Source organism: Malus sylvestris, chromosome 9 (assembly GCF_916048215.2).
Source record: "Malus sylvestris chromosome 9, drMalSylv7.2, whole genome shotgun sequence".
In the NCBI taxonomy this organism is placed as follows: domain Eukaryota; kingdom Viridiplantae; phylum Streptophyta; class Magnoliopsida; order Rosales; family Rosaceae; genus Malus; species Malus sylvestris.
The window spans coordinates 1054776-1071605 of record NC_062268.1 but is presented as its reverse complement, the minus strand read 5'-3'; the positions used below and the strand labels follow the sequence as shown (position 1 = coordinate 1071605).

The window sequence follows — 16830 nt, the reverse complement described above, 5'->3', positions numbered from 1 at the left end:
ATCCCACTAAGTAGGGTCGGGTTCATAAGCGTCTAAATACATTAAGAAATTTAATTGAATTGAGAACTATATTAATGAGAAACAGTAGTACATCATAATGCACAGGGGAAAAAAAATGGCGCAAGAACACGTCCGAATGCGGCGCTCCTTGCTTACAAAGGGAGGGTAAACATTTCACAGCCTCATGTACAATCCTACTCTCAGGCAACTTCTCTATCTTACAAAAACACAGAACTTGGCACAGTCACAAGGGACGATTTCGAAACTGTAACAACCCAAGAGATCGAAAAGGAAACCACCAAAACAATGTCGTATGAAATCCAGGTAAGACAGCAAAACCTGTTTTCTCTGGCTCAGTTTCTAACAGAATACACAGGCGGAGATGATTGTGCTGTGTGGCGCCACCACTCCGGGGGTGTTTGTCTCCTACCTAATATGAGAACTCGTGACCTCGAAGTGAGATGTATTTCTTGACCCAGATGGCGACGTCCTCTGCACAAGCCTGAGCCTGAGGGGTCTTGAGCAACATATCAAGGGTTGCAAATTCGTGAACTGCATCTTTATACTCCAGTACAGGTGCATCAACGTTTACCTTCCGAAGTTCCTCTGAGTAAGCAATGGCGCGGTCTCTCATCCAATCATGTTCTGCCACCACTGTAAGGGTAGGAGGCATAAGCTTTAAAGGTGGGCCCCTATCTGGGATGAGGGGATTGGCAGCTGGGTGATCCAAGCTATACTCGTCCTCAGGTAAAAACAGTTTCCATGCTAGTATGCACATTGCCTTGTCATAGAAATAGGAGTTTGCCAGTTTTATCTCAGAGCGGGTGGGAACACTTCCAATGAAGAACGGATACATCAGGACCCGTGCAACCACCTTCACAGGGTCCAAAAGCTTGCCCACCTCTACAGCTTTCCGGGCCACATAGTCTGCAATGTTCGCACCACAGCTCGCACCAAGGAGAACACATCTGTTTGAGATAACAGAACAAGTTAGAAATTTCCCGTGTACCCTTCTTAAAATTCCAAAAGGGGTAAAAAGAACAGAAGAAACTAAATTTACAGAACCAGAACATGCAGAGAAATAAGTGACTTTATACCTAATGTTGGCAAACAGCTATTCAGTTCAAACATAAATGGAATTGAAAATGTGCCGCCAATCAACTGGAATGTCATAAAGAAAGAAAGGCAAAATGCAGAATGCTGACTGACTTAGAGAGACAGCTAAGTAAATCTTCAAAAAAAAAGGGAACATAAAAGGAAGACAAATTCTTCTCTGAAGGGGAATTGTTAAGATAACGATGCCACATATTGAAACCCTGTAGGCGAACGCTTGGCAACAAGACAAAGAAGTTTTTCTCATATATTTCATTGTGCTCCACCTTCTACTGCTTCCTTAACCTATCTCCTCTTTTCATCAAGAAATCTTGAGATTTACGAACAAATTTAGGATGAAAACGAAAACTGTTTTTCTCTAAACCTACATGAATCCAGCATATACTCTAATATAAGGGGATCAATGTATCATACAGGGCAACAAAAGAAGAAATTACTGTAGATACAAACCTTACCAAATTCCCAAAAAAATAAAATTCAGTCATCAACTGACAGTTGCCCTGCTAAATTGAAATTAGCCCTATGATTCAATCGACATTGATTGAAGTTCTCGGGAGATGGAAATGAACTCAAAAACTAAAGCATTGCCACCAGCAACCAGCCTAGACAACTATTTTAAGTTGGGAAAACTGGTCCCAAGATTTGGCTAGCAATATTTCCATTATTAAACCAATTGGCAATCAAACAAGTATCAAAACTCAGCTACGAGAAACCGATAACAAGAAACCAACTCAGGCATCTGGTAAACTCCAAACAAATGCCGATAAACTTTTGACACGAGCAATGCACTTATGTAAATCACGCTATCAAAATCTACAAACTGAACTAAGAAACTGTAAACTCATATATCATCATCAATCATAACACACTAGATTAGAAATGCAAGTTAAAAGTGATTAAAACAAGATTATAACCTTGTTGGATCTCCATGGGCAGCTAACCAGGGCTCAACCATTGACGCCCCGAAAGAGTCCACGATATGCCTATGAGAATCAGTCTTCTTAAACTCCGTAACACCACCGAGAGCTCCCCTTCCACTTCCCATGGATTTACTACACTCAGCCAAATTGGCTTGCTTCCCAAGCCAATTCAACACCTTCAACCCGTCCTCAAATGCCGCAGGGTACCGATTCTCCGGGGCAAGCCGATAACCCACCGCCAAAACTACGACGTCACAGAGCTTCGCAATCCGCCGACAGAAGATATCATTGGCCACCGAGTCATTACTCCCACTGACCCAACCGCCGCCGTGAAACTGCAACATGACCGGCAATTTTCGACCTGTCCTGGTCGAATTGCCCGGCGAGTAGCCTCTGTACACTCCGGCGCCGGCATTGGCCATCAAATTCAATCCCTCCATGTCATTGCTACTCCCGTAACTGTTCCGTCTCTGCTCGCTTTTCGCCAAATTGGACACCGCTGGATTGCCATAGCTGTTGCGCCGAGAAGGGGTGGCCGGTAAATTGTTAAGGCTCTGGCGGACCGGATCGGCTCGGTTGGGCCGGTTATTGAGATCGGATCGCTTCGGTGCGGCGATAACCCTGGGCTTGGAAGCGGGTTCAGGTGGGGTGAGGGCGGACTCGGGGAGGAAGATTCGGATAGAGAGAGAAGTGAGGGGGTCGATGTGGATGTCCTTGGTGGCGACGCCGTCGTCAAATACCGGATTGGGGGCGACGATTGTTTCTTCGGGTCGGGAGGTGACGCCAAAAGGGTTGTACTCGTCGGGTTGGTTTTGGATCCGGTTCTGCAATCGGTGCTTCAAGAGGAACTTGAAGAACACGCTGTAGAGCTGTACAGCTACGCTTGGCATTTCTCTCTCTCTCTCTCTCTCTCTACAAATTGTGGGATTTGCAGAGACTGGAAAAATGAGAAATTTGGGGGGGGGGGGATTTTCTGGGTGTTAGTGTAAATTCATGGCGGATTAAGGATTGAGATTAAGGGTTAATCAATCTCCCCAGTGAAATTGGATTCACATGGGATTAGGGTTTTGTAATCGGAGAGAGAGAGCTTCAATCTGAATTTTAATGGCTTCAATGGCGTCTCTCGGATGGCTGCCGCTGGCTTGGTCAAATTTTATCATTTTTTATTTTTCTCAGTTTTTTATGGTTTCCAATTTATATTATTTTTTGAAGGAGAATTCTGGATTCTAATTTCTTTGTCTGAAAAAAAGAAAAATATTTATCGGCAAGAGGAATTATCAAGTGTTTCATCTTCACGCTATGATGGAGGGACTTGCTGCATTTTTAAGCGTACGCCCAACCATTTGATTGTGGAGTACAATTACATCAGAGGTAAAAAATCCTATGTCGACTGTTTTGACAAAAATAATTCGACTTTGCTGTCAAATTTGAAGAAACGTAAAAAATTATTTTATTTTACTTTAATGTGGGGTACATTACGTATATATTTTTTATTTTTCTCCGCTTATTAATTATTTTATTATTAAATTACGATCCACTTGATTTTATAATAATGAAAAAAACATTTTAATTTGACATTGGGCTGGAATATGAGACTTTACAAAATGTTATTTTGTTGCATTACCTATAAAATAAAATTTAACATCTTAATTTACATCTACATTACTTAGTTCGGAAGCTGTTTATTTATCAATGATAGCATGTATTTAAGAATTCGCTATTCAAACCACATTTTTTAAATAACTATAGTAAAATAAATAAATTAATAATGAGTATAATAAAGTTCATCTCTTCATTGAAGCTAAGATCATTAAAAATCTAAATTTTTTTACTTTAGTGTGGGATTTAATATATTGAATTGAATGGTGACTATGAGTTCTACGATTTATGAGTAGTGCACTTGGCTAAAGTTTGGGTAAATACAAGAAGGTAATTAATACTCCAAAATAGTTGTCCCGCTCTCCTCCTCAACGCATGATTAAAATAGTTGCCATACAATCCTCTTTACCGTAAATAAATATTTTAGAGTACTAATAACAACTCTTTTATAAATATGAAAATGTGAAATTACTTGGACAACCAGCTAATTCTGAGTTTGCAATACTTTTTTTTTTTTTGTAATATCGAAAGAGATTCAAAGTTCAAGGTTTCGTTTTAGAAGTGCTTTTAAAATGACCAAAACCGATTTTAATAAGAGCGCTTTTGGAAGCAATCATTAATAAAAATGCAAGTGAATCTTGAAAAAACACTTAAATTGCTTCATATAAGAAGCACATAACTTGTGCTTTTGGAACACATAAACATTTTCATCAAAAACACTTTTAATTATTTTAAAAGCACTTATAAATAAGCTCCAAATCCTGTTCTCGATTGGTAAAAAGAAAATATTCACAACTCACAAGTAAACAAGTGGATAATCGTGATTGGACTATGAAAATTGAAGAGATAAGGTAGGAGTCTCTCTCACTTCATAATCACTCCATCCTTCTCCTCTTCATCTGCGTCATTTGACGAGTAACTTCAATCAGTTTTTTAGTTAAGAACATAAAATAATCAGATCATCCTCCCATTTTCTTTTCATTCAATTTGTTTCCAAGTGTGTAATTGGACCGATTAGTAATTTAGTATATCCTCGTCAGCTACAGATAGGCTATTAATAATTGGAATCAAACATGAATTATTGTTCAAACAAGGTGCAATCAAGTGGGCCACATGAGGAGAATTCCCGCCCCAAGCTATCAAGATGACAGTATTTCAAACTAATCATGCACTATCTCGCTCCCGAGATGTCAAGATGATAGTAGTTAAACCAGTCAAGCACGGTCCTGCCCCCAATGTTAGGATGACAGTATTTCAAACCAATCATGCATGTCTCGCCACCGAGATGTCAGAATGACAGCAATGCTAAGGAGACTCTCAAACTGACTCTTTATGGGATTCTCCGACACCTCACACTTTAGAGCAACTCCACCATTACAAAGGCCCCCTAGGGCAAGTCACTATTGAATAACCTCCAATGAACAATAACTGCCTTAATGAATAGTAATTGTCTTTTGCATCTCCATCCCGACACTAAATAACCATGGCAATAGGCAATAAAATATTAGTATTTTTTATTTTATAAAATAATAAAAAATAATTTTATTTGTAATTTCGAATATGATTTTTAATCGGTCTCGTTGTACCACGTGTCATTAAATAAGAAATTACAATCCAAAGTATTTGAAAAAATATAAAATTATGGTGTAAGTTGAAAGATAATGATAACATATTTATAAAAAAAATGAAATCAAATTTTTTTAAAAATTAAAAAAAATGGATTTTTTAATTAAAATTTTTTGGATTTTTTAATTATATTTTTTATTACTTTTATATTATGGTTGACGTCAGCCTTGCGTCACGTGGCCTTCAGGCTCTCGAGCTGGCAACTCGTGCCGGGCCTCTCCCTCGAGCCCTCTCGGGCTCAATCACCAACACACGCTGGACCAAGTTGCTCGGGCTTTCTGGCCCTGTTTGAGAGCCAGTCCATCGGGCTATTGCCCACGGTGGAACTGCTCTTAATGTCTATTCTCGTGTCAACATTATATAACATTGTAGGTGGCAAGGAGTCTCAAAATAGTCCCTCTTTTGAGAAGATCTCCTTATCATTTCTCTCCAAACCAACCATGCACCCTTCTGCCTCCGAGATGTCAGGATGACGGTATTCCAAACCAATCTTACACTATCGCCGCAACATTCCAGGTGTAAGTAGATATCTCTCGTATACGCGGACTGAACTCCGGAATTTAGGCGTTACAGGGATGGATACATTTTACAAAAGCAACATAGTTTGACGATGATGAATTGATGATGATACATACAATACAAGTAACTGAAGATGGAGAAAGAGGGTGTCTCTATTAAACCAAACCCAAAAATATGTAACCACTGATATGTCAATTTTCAAGCCCTTTCGTTAACTTTGGAACCCTGACGACGAAGGATCAGCTTTACTCACCACACCCGCCGAGACCGTGCTTGTGTTGTGGCAGCAGCACCCCCGTTGTTCCTCTACACCCAATCCGATATGTACAGCCCAACATCCCGATATGGTAAACCGAAAGGTGGCAAACTGTATTCCAGATTGAGCAGCCATACGTGTACGCTCTGTGACTTGATCACCGGACAACCCAAATTTCTGCATGTAGGGGAGGAGCCAACAACAAGAAGATTGACATCTCAGAACTTATACAGCAACGTCAGTTTATTGCCTGCATAATAATTTGAACATCGAAACCACTGTAATCACATCACGGGGTATCTCAAAGTTCCTAGCCAGAAGGTTTGCCGGTGGCTCCTTTGGGGGACACAAGCACTGCTTCATTGCTCGTAGCATTCTTTGCAGCAATCTCTTCCAAACGTTTCCAAGTATCGTGACGTTTCTCACTATTTACAGTCTCTTGTGCTTCATCTTCCTGGAATTTGAGCAAGCATTCCTCAAAAAGCTCAGGGTCAATATCAGAGAAAATCTTACGGACATTTAGTGTCAGGCTCTGTACTGCCTGGTTCCAGTGGTTTCTTGCATTTTTCTCCAATGAAGGGAATATGATTGGCAGTAGGACATGGCGGTTCTGTTTGATTAGGTTCACAATGTGATCGTTATTCCATAAGAACAGAGCTCGCTCTGCCACCTGCAAATGAAGCACGAACTCGATATATGAGAGCAAGAGAGCTTAGAGCGGAAACAGTAAATCTAGAGTGCACAAACTATCATGAACTCATTTTATTGAAATCGTTCAATGTAAAGTACAGAAGTAAATTAAGGAAAATATTGGTTTCTGTTAGTTTCAGTGCAGCTGAGAACCAAAATCACGTTTTCTTCTGCATACTATAAAGCCTGTAGATCGTTCAATAACTGACTTAGCTATGCCAGAAATTCCCCTTCAAAGATACGGACCAACTTGTTTACCCTACGGGTTTCATACTTAATTATGAGAAACTTAATAGATTCCAGAACAGCCTAAAATATTGCAAGAGTAACTCAAAACAGCATCTTAAGATCTAAGATTTCAAATTTCAAAATGCCTAAGGTGCATCTTCACGAAGAAATATACCAACAGAAGTTCATCAAAATATCACTTTCTCCATGGTACCATAATTTGTAAGCTTTGAAAAGATTCCATAGAGGATGCAAACTACACGAGAAAACATATAACTCAACAGACATTCTACTATGTTTCAAATAACAAAGATTAACACAGGACTGTACGGAAAAGAGGAAACTAGCAAGCACAAAACAGATGAAAGTGGAGAGGCTGCCCACCTGAAAATGTGAACTGCTTAAGCAACGACCAATTTGGCGAAACAGCGGCACCATGCAGCGCTGGAACTCTGCAGGCTGAGTTGCTTCTAAAACTTCTTCCAGTTCACCTAAGAACATGACCTCCTTAGAACTATTGGTAATAGGCCAATATTTGAGTAAACCCCGAATTATTGTATCAGCAAGTTTGCAGTCTTTCTCCACAAATTGAGTAATGCAGTACGACAACTGCTGGTGGTACAAGGGTATGCACTTTGGTTTGTGAAGTGGAATAAGCACTCGAACAAGAAAGAGTTTGTGCTCTTCTTTCAGCGGCAGAGCAAAACCATTTATTATACTTCCCAAAATCTCTAACAGCTCTGCAATCCCATTATGCTTTTCAGTTTCAAAAATAAAATGATAGAAGATGTTGTTGATTGCTTTGCGGATGAACGGGCGGTGGACCATAAATTTCCCATAGATGCGGTGCAGAACTGTTTTCAAGTAATCCCTCTCTCTGTGGTCCTCTGAATCAAAAAGACCTAACAACCTGAGAACAAAGGAGTGATCTATGTATCTCTTAGCCAACTTTGCATCCGTCTCAGGTGATGCAACAAACCTCAGGAAGAATTCATACACAATTTGCAAGTGCGGCCATGCTGGGTCCATCGAAGGCTCTTCCTCTTCTAACTCAAAGGACTCTAATGCTTTGTTTTCAAGGGGTGTAGAAGTGAGTGTTCTAAATAAATTTATGCTCACCATCTTTACGATTTCTTGCATGACGGTTTCTGAGAATTTCCCATTAGCAGAAGCAATGTAATCCACAAGCTCTACCAATGTCTGACGCTTGATCTCCTTTTCCTTGATGTTCTTTGTCGGGTCATTGAAGTCAAAGACAACACAACACAAGTTCAACTTTTTTATCAACAAATTCTGCTTCTCTGCATTCGGGACATCTTTGAAGCTAGGCAATGCCTCATAAGCCAATGAGTTCCCATTAAGCTTCGAAGTCACATTTACTCCAAAGTTTGGAGTAGAATTAGCGCTCGAAAAAGATGTAGTACTCGAGCTCGCATACTTGTTACTTGATATAGAGTTGCCTCTTGAACCGGTGGAAACATTTGAATTAGAGGTAGAGGATCCTCCCACACGATGCTCAGATGACTTGGGCTTCCTCGGGAGCCTATTAAGTATCTGTTTGATCATAACTCAATCGACAAAGGAAAAGCTACTAGAGCAAACACAGCATCGGTATACCCGAAAGACAAGTCCAATCAGGCTAGAAAACCCCAGAAACACAAAGCCAAAATCCGGCACAAAGAAGCAAGAACCGAAACCTATAAACTTCTCATGCCTTTCCTTGGTAAACACAGTGACTTCCCCTTAATTAGAAACCAATGTTCCAACCCAGTTGGGGAAATCCGGAGCAGTGATACCAAACCCACCTCAAATGAGAACAAAGCTGCATATAAAAATCCATTCGGACCCGAAAATTAAACAGATTACTAGAAATTTCCAATCTTTGATTAACTAAACAATGCAAAAACAACAGCTTTGCTAAACTTTAATCTCTGATCCATTAGCCAAAGCAAAATCCAGGTAAAGCTTGACTTTTTACAACAAACAATCAAACATCACAACCTGTATCGGGAAACCCCCGATGTAGGAATCCTCAAAACAATCGAATTTGTGTTCCAAGATTAGAAAGTTTGACTTGTGCAAAAACCCACATAAAAAAAACGAAAAATACGCTGAAATTTTGCCCCTTTTCACCAAAATTGACAAGAAATTCAGCTGGATCATGAAAAAACAAGATCCGGACATGATCTGGAAAACCCATTTGGCATTCTCCGACAAAGATTAACATGCGCAAATTTCAGAGCCAGAAAGTGGAAAGTTATTGCAGAGCTGGAAAAACATGCAATGAAGGGAACAGATAGTCAATTTTCGGAGAAAATAATGAAATGTTCGGAGATACTTACAGAGAGAGAGGTCGGAGCTGTTGTTTCTTGTCTTGCCTTTTGGAGATAGAGAGAAATAGGAAAAAGGTGGGGTGGGAGGGGTGTTGAAGAACAGCAAATCTTTGGCGGCTGTAAGCTCTTTTGTTTTTGTCGGATGATTTTTCTTTCTTTTTTTTTTACATGAAAATTGTAAAATTTATGGTTTTGATTACAAAATAAATAATAAAATTGTAAAATTTATAGTATTATTTATTAATTTATTTGTTTTAACTTTGATCAGGAATTGCCATTGAATACTACAATTTGATGGTATTCTTTTTCATTTGGAAATGAGAGGTGAATGACGAATTCAATACCAAATTAAGTTATCCATTATGTTGCTTAACCGAACTCTCATTTCTTTTAGTGTAAAAATATCGATGTATTAAAAATAAATAAAAAAGACTTTTGATCAGGAATTTAAAGTTTCAACCTCAAAAAAGACCAAAACTGTTCCTCCTTGCTCCCACTTTGATTCACTGCAGATGACGAGAGTCGAGAGTCGCATTTGACTAAAATAGCCTTCCAATCTACGGACACTTTCAGTTGGAAGGGGTCTTTGGAGAAGAAAGTGAAAGGTTGAAATTGTAATTTTAGCACTAGACAAAGCCGAGTGAGATGTCACTGTGCAGTGTGAACTGCAGCGGTTCAAATTTCGATAAGATTGTCTGATTATCACAAATTTGAACCTACATTAATTAAATTCTGGAGTTTAATTTGCGATTTCTAGTGTAATTATAACCAATATGACTACGCGACTACGCAAATATCTGCTAACAGAACTCATTCATTATCATAATTCATATGTGAAGCTCATTTTTCGTTTTCTTCCGCTTTGTCTCGACTGGACTTATGACTTGCTTTGCGCCCCGTTAAGAGGGCAACCATTTCCCTCCACAAACAAAAAGCGAAATGACATGTATAAAAGGAAAGATTTTTCACTGTGACAGAAACACAGCTTGAAGCACAAGTGTAATAATATAATTTGTTGAAAACTTTAAAAAAAATTAAAAATTCCAACAAAATTGTACAGACCGTGTTGCCGACGCGATTGAAACTTTCTCGTACAAAAGGGCAAAGAAAAAGACAGAAAAACCAACTTTTGTGTAATCATTCATCATTTACTTGATTAAACAACGACATTTACTCACAATTCCAGCATTTTAAAAGAAATAATTACCCTTCTAAAAGAATATTAAAGCAAAAAAACAAAGATAGTAAACCCCTATGGTTCAACAACTACTTCTCACATCTTTGACGTTTCAGCAACTTACATTTAGGTCAGATTAATCAGATACATGTAAAAATCAGACCAACAACCAATCTTGTCAGTTACCTGAAGCATGAAACTCGAAAGATCGATCGCTGCACAGGGCGGGGCTAAGAAGTACACGTGCATAAGTCGCCACATTGTAGTTTCCTAATCATCCATGGACAAAATCACCCCAGGAAATGTCTGCAGCTTACATCTCGTTGGGAGCAGTGGAACTTCAACATGATACAATCATTTCGGTTCGGAGCCATTGTCAAGCATGTACAACAGCACTGCTAGGAAGGTTCACGGTTTCCTCCAAACAATTGAACTGCGCTGAGTTGGAGGGGGGAAATGTACAGAACATCAAAGAAATGATACAGGCATGTCAAGTTGTCAACAATAATTTGGGAAAGTGGAAAGTGTCCCCGGAAATGGAAACAAAACCATCGCAGTGACCAAATAGCTCCTTGACCGATAATTCAGGTTGCTCAAAATTCAGTTTCAGTGCTCCATTAAGGCTGTTTCAGTTTCTGAAAGTGGTGCTGCAAAGAGTCAAACAAACTCTTAGTGGGAAGGGAATAAGGAAAAACAAAAGAATTATAGTGTACACGAAGCTAGAAAACCATATAGCTCGACCAGGTAGCATACATATATTAATCACACTGATACACAAATGGAGCCAGCTATGATACAAATGGTTCATTTTCGACGACTTCACTACGACTTGCAGTATAATTAGTGGAGGATGTTCTCACAGGAAGATACAAGAAGTGTGTGTTATAGGGTCCAGTGGTGATTGATCTCAATGCTATAATGACTATCCCCAAGATTTGACGATATAAGGTAGAAAACCTAGTGCCAGAACCAGTACAGATGACCATATACTTGGAATGACAGAAAGCATTCAATAATAAAATGAAGTTACCGATAATAACATCTACATATACAAGCCAATATAACGGACCTAGTTGGTGACCAGAGCAACATACCAAGTAAGTCTTCATAATCGGCTAATAGTGATGAGTCCATTAGCAAAGGAGGTGAGAAAACCTGCTCCCGAGCTTCCTCAAAGTCATAAAATGATCTCTGTGTGTCCGAAACAGCACAGTTTGAACCAGCAGCGGAAAGAAACCCATTTACTTGGTCAAAATCATCAAGTGAATCTAAATCATTCAACACTTCAGATAATTCGGCATACTTGTTCCCCACATTACCATCAGGAGCACAATTTTCATGAAAGGAAGCCTCAGTCTGAGCTGGAAACCTTTTACTCCTTAATGAAGCCCCCTTCGATTCTTGGCCTAGACGAGAAAACCCAGATGATGAAAGTGGTAAAAAGAAATGCTCAGAGCTTTCATCAGAATGGCTGCCTCGTGATGATTCAAAACTTAAGGAATTCTGTGACAGAGCAGCTTCTCTAACAGATCTCTTTAGATTCTGGACATAATAATTGTCACTGTCTGCATAACATTAAACTAAAAATCAAAAACCTTTACAACAAAGCTGTTCAACCATCAATAATCCGCATATAAAATGAAATGCCTTGGGCAAGCGGACACGCTTATAACACAATGAGAATTTGAGGAACCAGGCACAGATAACAGACCTTGTGGTAGATTATCTATGTGATTATTTGATAGAGGCTGCTCCACAGACTTCCTTTCAGGAAGGTTCTCTATTTGGTTTGATTGAGCAACTGAAGCAGGGCGCTTATGCATATTTGCACCTTTCCCAGACGAATTAGAAGTCAAGTTAAACAACTGTGGGAGCTTTAAAGCAGGGCTGGATGACACCTTTTCGAGCTGAAAGGTAGACAATTTTGAAGTCACCTCAGCCACATCATCACTGTTGCTTTCCTGAATTGTTCCAAAGGAAACAAAAACAGGTTAAATGAATTCTACACTGCAATAATTCAAGTCTAGACATGATTTAGTAGGTACAAGGTTAGCATGAAATAGGTTCAAAATTACCAATGTCCTTCCACTGCTCTGTGCTTGAATAGGTGAAGTTGACCGACCAGGTTGTTTGGTCATCGGAGGCAGACTAGATGAAATGCTATCTACTTTATCTGTACATTCTGATATTGACTTTTGTATTGCCGGAGCAACTTCCTTCAGTTGGTTAATGAGAACCTACAGAAGTTATGAATTCAAATCTTAGCATAGCGTCATGAGTCATAACAAATAAATTATGCACGAGAGATGAAGGGGACTAAAGAAAGGCGTATGGACAAATAATCTCACTTTCATTATTGACTGTTCTATGATGACTATTCAGTTACAGAATTCCAAGCAATTTTATATGCACTATCCCATATTACAACAACTTCCCACCAAAAGAAGCTCAACTTGAAATCCTTCATGCATGATGGAATATCAGCATGGTGAATATCAGAGTATTAATTGATCCTCTTAAACGAAAGACTACTCAAATAACATATATATTCAGGATGGCTCAAAAAGCATTTGAAGAAATTAGAAACCAATTGACTCTAATGCAAATTCCAATAATTCAAACTAAATAAGCTGATTCCACTTTCACAAAAGCTAAGAATTATAACCAGATTTCAAGACTTGAATGCATAATTCCATTTAAAGTTTAGGTTCGATGCCTGCCAATCTCGTTGCATTGACCATCTTTTACAGTCACATTTCAGCTACCTCACGTATTGGTTCCTTCATCATATAACTTCATATGTAAATTTGTAACCAGTACTTTTAGCTAAAGCAAAAGTATTACCTGAAAGCTAACCAAGTGTTGCTGATGTTCAGCAAGAGTTGCAGCTAAAGACTCAGCATGACCACTTGAACTGCCATCCTGTGCACTTCTTAAAATTTCTGGACCCTCTCCATCATTAGCCTTTGCCTACAAATTAACATTGCATAACACCAATTCACTACGTTTTTCTAACGTGTATCCAACATTCTTATCAACATATACAAATGAGCATACCATGTGAAGTGATTGTTTATGGATACGCTGTAAAGCATGCGTCCAACGCCTGATAATTTCTGCCACGTCAACGGTTGGATGGACTCTTGCACTTCTTTCATCTGCTCGATGAAGTGCTTCATCGTTTACTTGTGAATGGGATGAATCTGCTCCATCATTTTGTTCTTTGCCATCCGCATGTGTTGGAGTAAACTCACCGGACTGGACAGATAAGACATCTCCATAAGGAACCTGAGAACTCTGATCCATAGCTGCAAGCAAAGACGATCCAGATATGCGGTACCTAGAAACCATTGCATGCAAAAGTAAGTAGGTGAAGGGTTTCAAGTGATGTTAAAATGATATTTGATGGTAGATTACCTATGCTCCCTGTGAGCTATTAAATCCTCAATAGGGCCTGAAGCAAGAACTTCATGTTGACCTGTACAAAATGGAGATTTAATTGAGTTCATCAAACTGGGTACATATCTAATCAGATTTCTAATAACTACATAAACATATAAGGTGTTATCACACGACATTATTTGATAATACATAGAAACTTAATAAATTTATAAAGGACCACGAAAGTTTGTACTCACTTTTACGGGCTAATATAGACTCCCACAGCCGGGTAGCTTTCGATACTAAATGGGAATTCTGACTCGAACTAGAAACAAGGTCATCCCAATGTTCCCCTTCCAACTTCACCTTGTTCCTAAGGTCATGTAATTTTTCCAGTTCTTGCTGTAAATAAGCCTGAGATTCATGTTTTACAAAGAAAAACATAAGAAAATAAATTGTATGGTAGTAGGTGAATTGCACGATTTTTCACATAAGCTTCTACCAAATTAAATTAATTGTCGGAATGTGAATTGTTACCCTTATACCTCTTCAGCACAAAGACCACGAAACTCTGCAGTCATTTCATGAGCCAAATTCGACCACAAGGCCTGTCTTTGTACTGCTGTTTCCGCATTCTTAAGAAATCTTCTTCGTTCAAGTGCTATTCTAGCCTGTTTAAGATGCTAAGGTCAAATATCTGCTACTGAATAAGCATGTCAAAGAAGAAAACTCCACAGAAAAATGCAGATGTGGATTAAACCCTGAAAACTCATTTAAGAGTTATACGGAAAGAGAAAACGTTTCATAATGTGAAACACTTCCAAAAGTTTTTCTCTTTCTTTTCATACTTGTGAAACACTTCCATGCTATTATAAGATGCAAAATGCCCATAGCTGAACATATCAATAATTTGGGAACCACGATTTCAAGATGTCATCTGTAGTGTAAATTGTGTGTGCTTCAACATTATATGTGTAGGTCAAGAGTACCTTTGTAACAGGAAGTAAAGTAGCTGCGTGTGAAAAGGCTACATCCGTCAGTGATGCAGGAAGTGGGTTAGAAGCTACATCAGCTGCAAATGTTCGCCTATGAACCTCTCGCAAAGCATGCAAAGAAAGTTGCCACAGAAGTTCCACAAACCTGCAGTCAACACATGAAGCTTATGAATTAAGGACCCAAACCCATAAAATTGTTGTGCAGAAGTTAGACAGTCATTTAACCAAGAAGACCACCAAAGCATTTAAGCATAAAGTATTAATTCCAATATCATCGATTGGCTAATTTGGGGGAAAAACAAGTTCACTGTGACATATAACTACATGTTCCCTGCATTCATTTAACAATTATTTCTCACTTTAATGCAAAATAGCTGGCCAAGTGAGCCCAACAAAACTACGAACCTCCGTCAAATTAAGAAGCAAACTGTTAGTATATGTGAATTTCGGGTTTCTGTCAATTTTCTCGCCAAGCAAGCCCGACTCCACCTTAAAAGTTGAATAATTAAAGGCAGAAATGCACATAAACAAATGTAACAAACTCATAACAACAATGGGAGGAGTAGCATCATCAACCGACCTGGGTCCGCAACATGTAGCAAGTGAAGAAACCCTAGAATTGCTCCTCGGAAGCGCCCCTTGCGATTCGAGCTCACTAATGATCCCTTGCACAACCTAATCACCAACACCAAATCATCTCATTTCATCCAAATGTTCAAATTTTAAAGGAATATCAAACCAGAAGCAACAGAAAAAGTGGAATCGTCGAATTTACCTTTCGAAAATCCCGCGATTGCGCGGAATCGAAGATTGGCCAGACCTTATCGAAATCCTGAAAGATCTAAAATCGTCAGGAACGTGATCCATAGCAGAAGATAGTATAACAAAGATGCAAACACACACACACACACACATATATATATATATATATATATATATAATTATACAGTGTAAATATATACGGAGGAAGGGAAATCGAGAGATTGTACTACCTTGGCGGATTGAATTGGGCCTCTGAGAGAAGAGAGGATGAAGTAGAGGAGCTGTTCGCCCAATTTAGGGTTGGAGTGGCGGAAGAGTCCGACCCGAGGAGTGGCATTGGATCCTCCGAGCCCGATAATCGCCGGATCCAACCCTAACAGCAAACAGTTAGTGTACATTGCACTCTCTAGCTCTATCTCTCTCTCCTTCTCTCTGTCCATTGTCATCACCAACCTCCCTCTCCCTCTCCCTCTCCCTCTCCCTCTCCCTCTCACTCTCCTCTCCCTCTCTCTCTCCTCTGTTTCTCGCTTTTCTGCTCCGTTGTGAATCCGGTTTTTTTTTTTTCAATTGTTTGGGATTTTTTTTTGAAATGCAGGTCCCTGGGGGAGTTTTCGTATTTGCGAAACGCGTCTGAGTTTTTGAATAAGTTGGGGTTGTTTTTGAAATAGGGAAATGTGGAGGGACCTGTATTTAAGAATTCAATTTTTTTATTTTTTTTAATTATTAATAATATGCCGTTTTGGTGGGGCCGGAGGGACTATGAAGAGTCACGTAGCCGGTTGGAGAATTTGAAAGGTGCTGACGTGCGCTAATGTTACAGTATTGCCGGCCAGCTCCGAAAGGGTTAGGTGCCGTCACCTCCTGTAGGTTGGTGAGGGCGATAACATGCCCCGCTGGACCATTTAGATTAGACAACAAATTGAGGATAGATTTTTCATTGTACTTCGAACACGGACGAAACGTCACATATTATTATAAATTTGAAAGAAATATATAAAGAAAATCTTCTTTCAATTACATAATAACATGTGGCTTACCGTCTTGTATTTCGAACACACGGAAAATAAAAATACTCTTCAATTTGAGGGTATTTTATCAATAATGTGTTTATATTATTAATTATGAGTCTATGACTAATAAAATTTATTGACATATTATCAACAAATACTTGATGATTTTCATGAGTAAATGTTCGCCATCATTTTTTAATAGTCAAGGTTATAATAATTAA

General features: G+C 39.0%; 3 protein-coding genes across 3 annotated transcripts; all 3 read right to left on the bottom strand.

The window, feature by feature from the left end:
• Positions 1–49: 49 nt before the first annotated feature.
• LOC126582221 (probable carboxylesterase 11) lies at positions 50–3211 on the bottom strand. The gene is made up of 2 exons (XM_050246279.1): positions 2028–3211; positions 50–968 (listed from the first exon to the last, which is right to left on the bottom strand). Exons 1-2 carry the CDS (start codon positions 2921–2923, stop codon positions 431–433), a joined length of 1434 nt encoding a protein of 477 aa, XP_050102236.1. The 5' UTR covers positions 2924–3211; the 3' UTR covers positions 50–430.
• Positions 3212–5842: 2631 nt separating this feature from the next.
• On the bottom strand, positions 5843–9451 carry LOC126582219 (serine/threonine protein phosphatase 2A 57 kDa regulatory subunit B' theta isoform-like). Its single transcript, XM_050246277.1, has 3 exons — positions 9294–9451; positions 7336–8773; positions 5843–6703 (listed from the first exon to the last, which is right to left on the bottom strand). The coding sequence occupies exons 2-3, from the start codon at positions 8515–8517 to the stop codon at positions 6344–6346; spliced, it is 1542 nt and encodes a 513-aa protein (XP_050102234.1). The 5' UTR covers positions 8518–8773; positions 9294–9451; the 3' UTR covers positions 5843–6343.
• A 949-nt stretch (positions 9452–10400) lies between these two features.
• On the bottom strand, positions 10401–16157 carry LOC126582216 (AUGMIN subunit 6-like). The gene is made up of 13 exons (XM_050246273.1): positions 15830–16157; positions 15613–15669; positions 15418–15512; positions 14832–14982; positions 14388–14513; positions 14100–14256; positions 13879–13939; positions 13519–13801; positions 13306–13431; positions 12537–12698; positions 12173–12422; positions 11556–12026; positions 10401–11108 (listed from the first exon to the last, which is right to left on the bottom strand). Exons 1-13 carry the CDS (start codon positions 16043–16045, stop codon positions 11068–11070), a joined length of 2196 nt encoding a protein of 731 aa, XP_050102230.1. The 5' UTR covers positions 16046–16157; the 3' UTR covers positions 10401–11067.
• Between the last annotated feature and the right edge of the window lie 673 nt (positions 16158–16830).

Excerpts from the sequence above, each read along its gene's own strand:
- LOC126582221 (XM_050246279.1), bottom strand. The coding sequence starts at position 2,923 with ATGCCAAGCGTAGCTGTACAGCTCTACAGCGTGTTCTTCAAGTTCCTC. Across the intron at positions 969-2,027 it reads GCCCATGGAGATCCAACAAG|ATGTGTTCTCCTTGGTGCGA; the intron begins GTTATAATCTTG and ends TATCTCAAACAG.
- LOC126582219 (XM_050246277.1), bottom strand. The coding sequence starts at position 8,517 with ATGATCAAACAGATACTTAATAGGCTCCCGAGGAAGCCCAAGTCATCT. Across the intron at positions 6,704-7,335 it reads TAAGCAGTTCACATTTTCAG|GTGGCAGAGCGAGCTCTGTT; the intron begins GTGGGCAGCCTC and ends CTTCATTTGCAG.
- LOC126582216 (XM_050246273.1), bottom strand. The coding sequence starts at position 16,045 with ATGACAATGGACAGAGAGAAGGAGAGAGAGATAGAGCTAGAGAGTGCA. Across the intron at positions 15,513-15,612 it reads AATCGCGGGATTTTCGAAAG|GTTGTGCAAGGGATCATTAG; the intron begins GTAAATTCGACG and ends GTTGGTGATTAG. Across the intron at positions 13,432-13,518 it reads ATAAACAATCACTTCACATG|GCAAAGGCTAATGATGGAGA; the intron begins GTATGCTCATTT and ends GTTAATTTGTAG.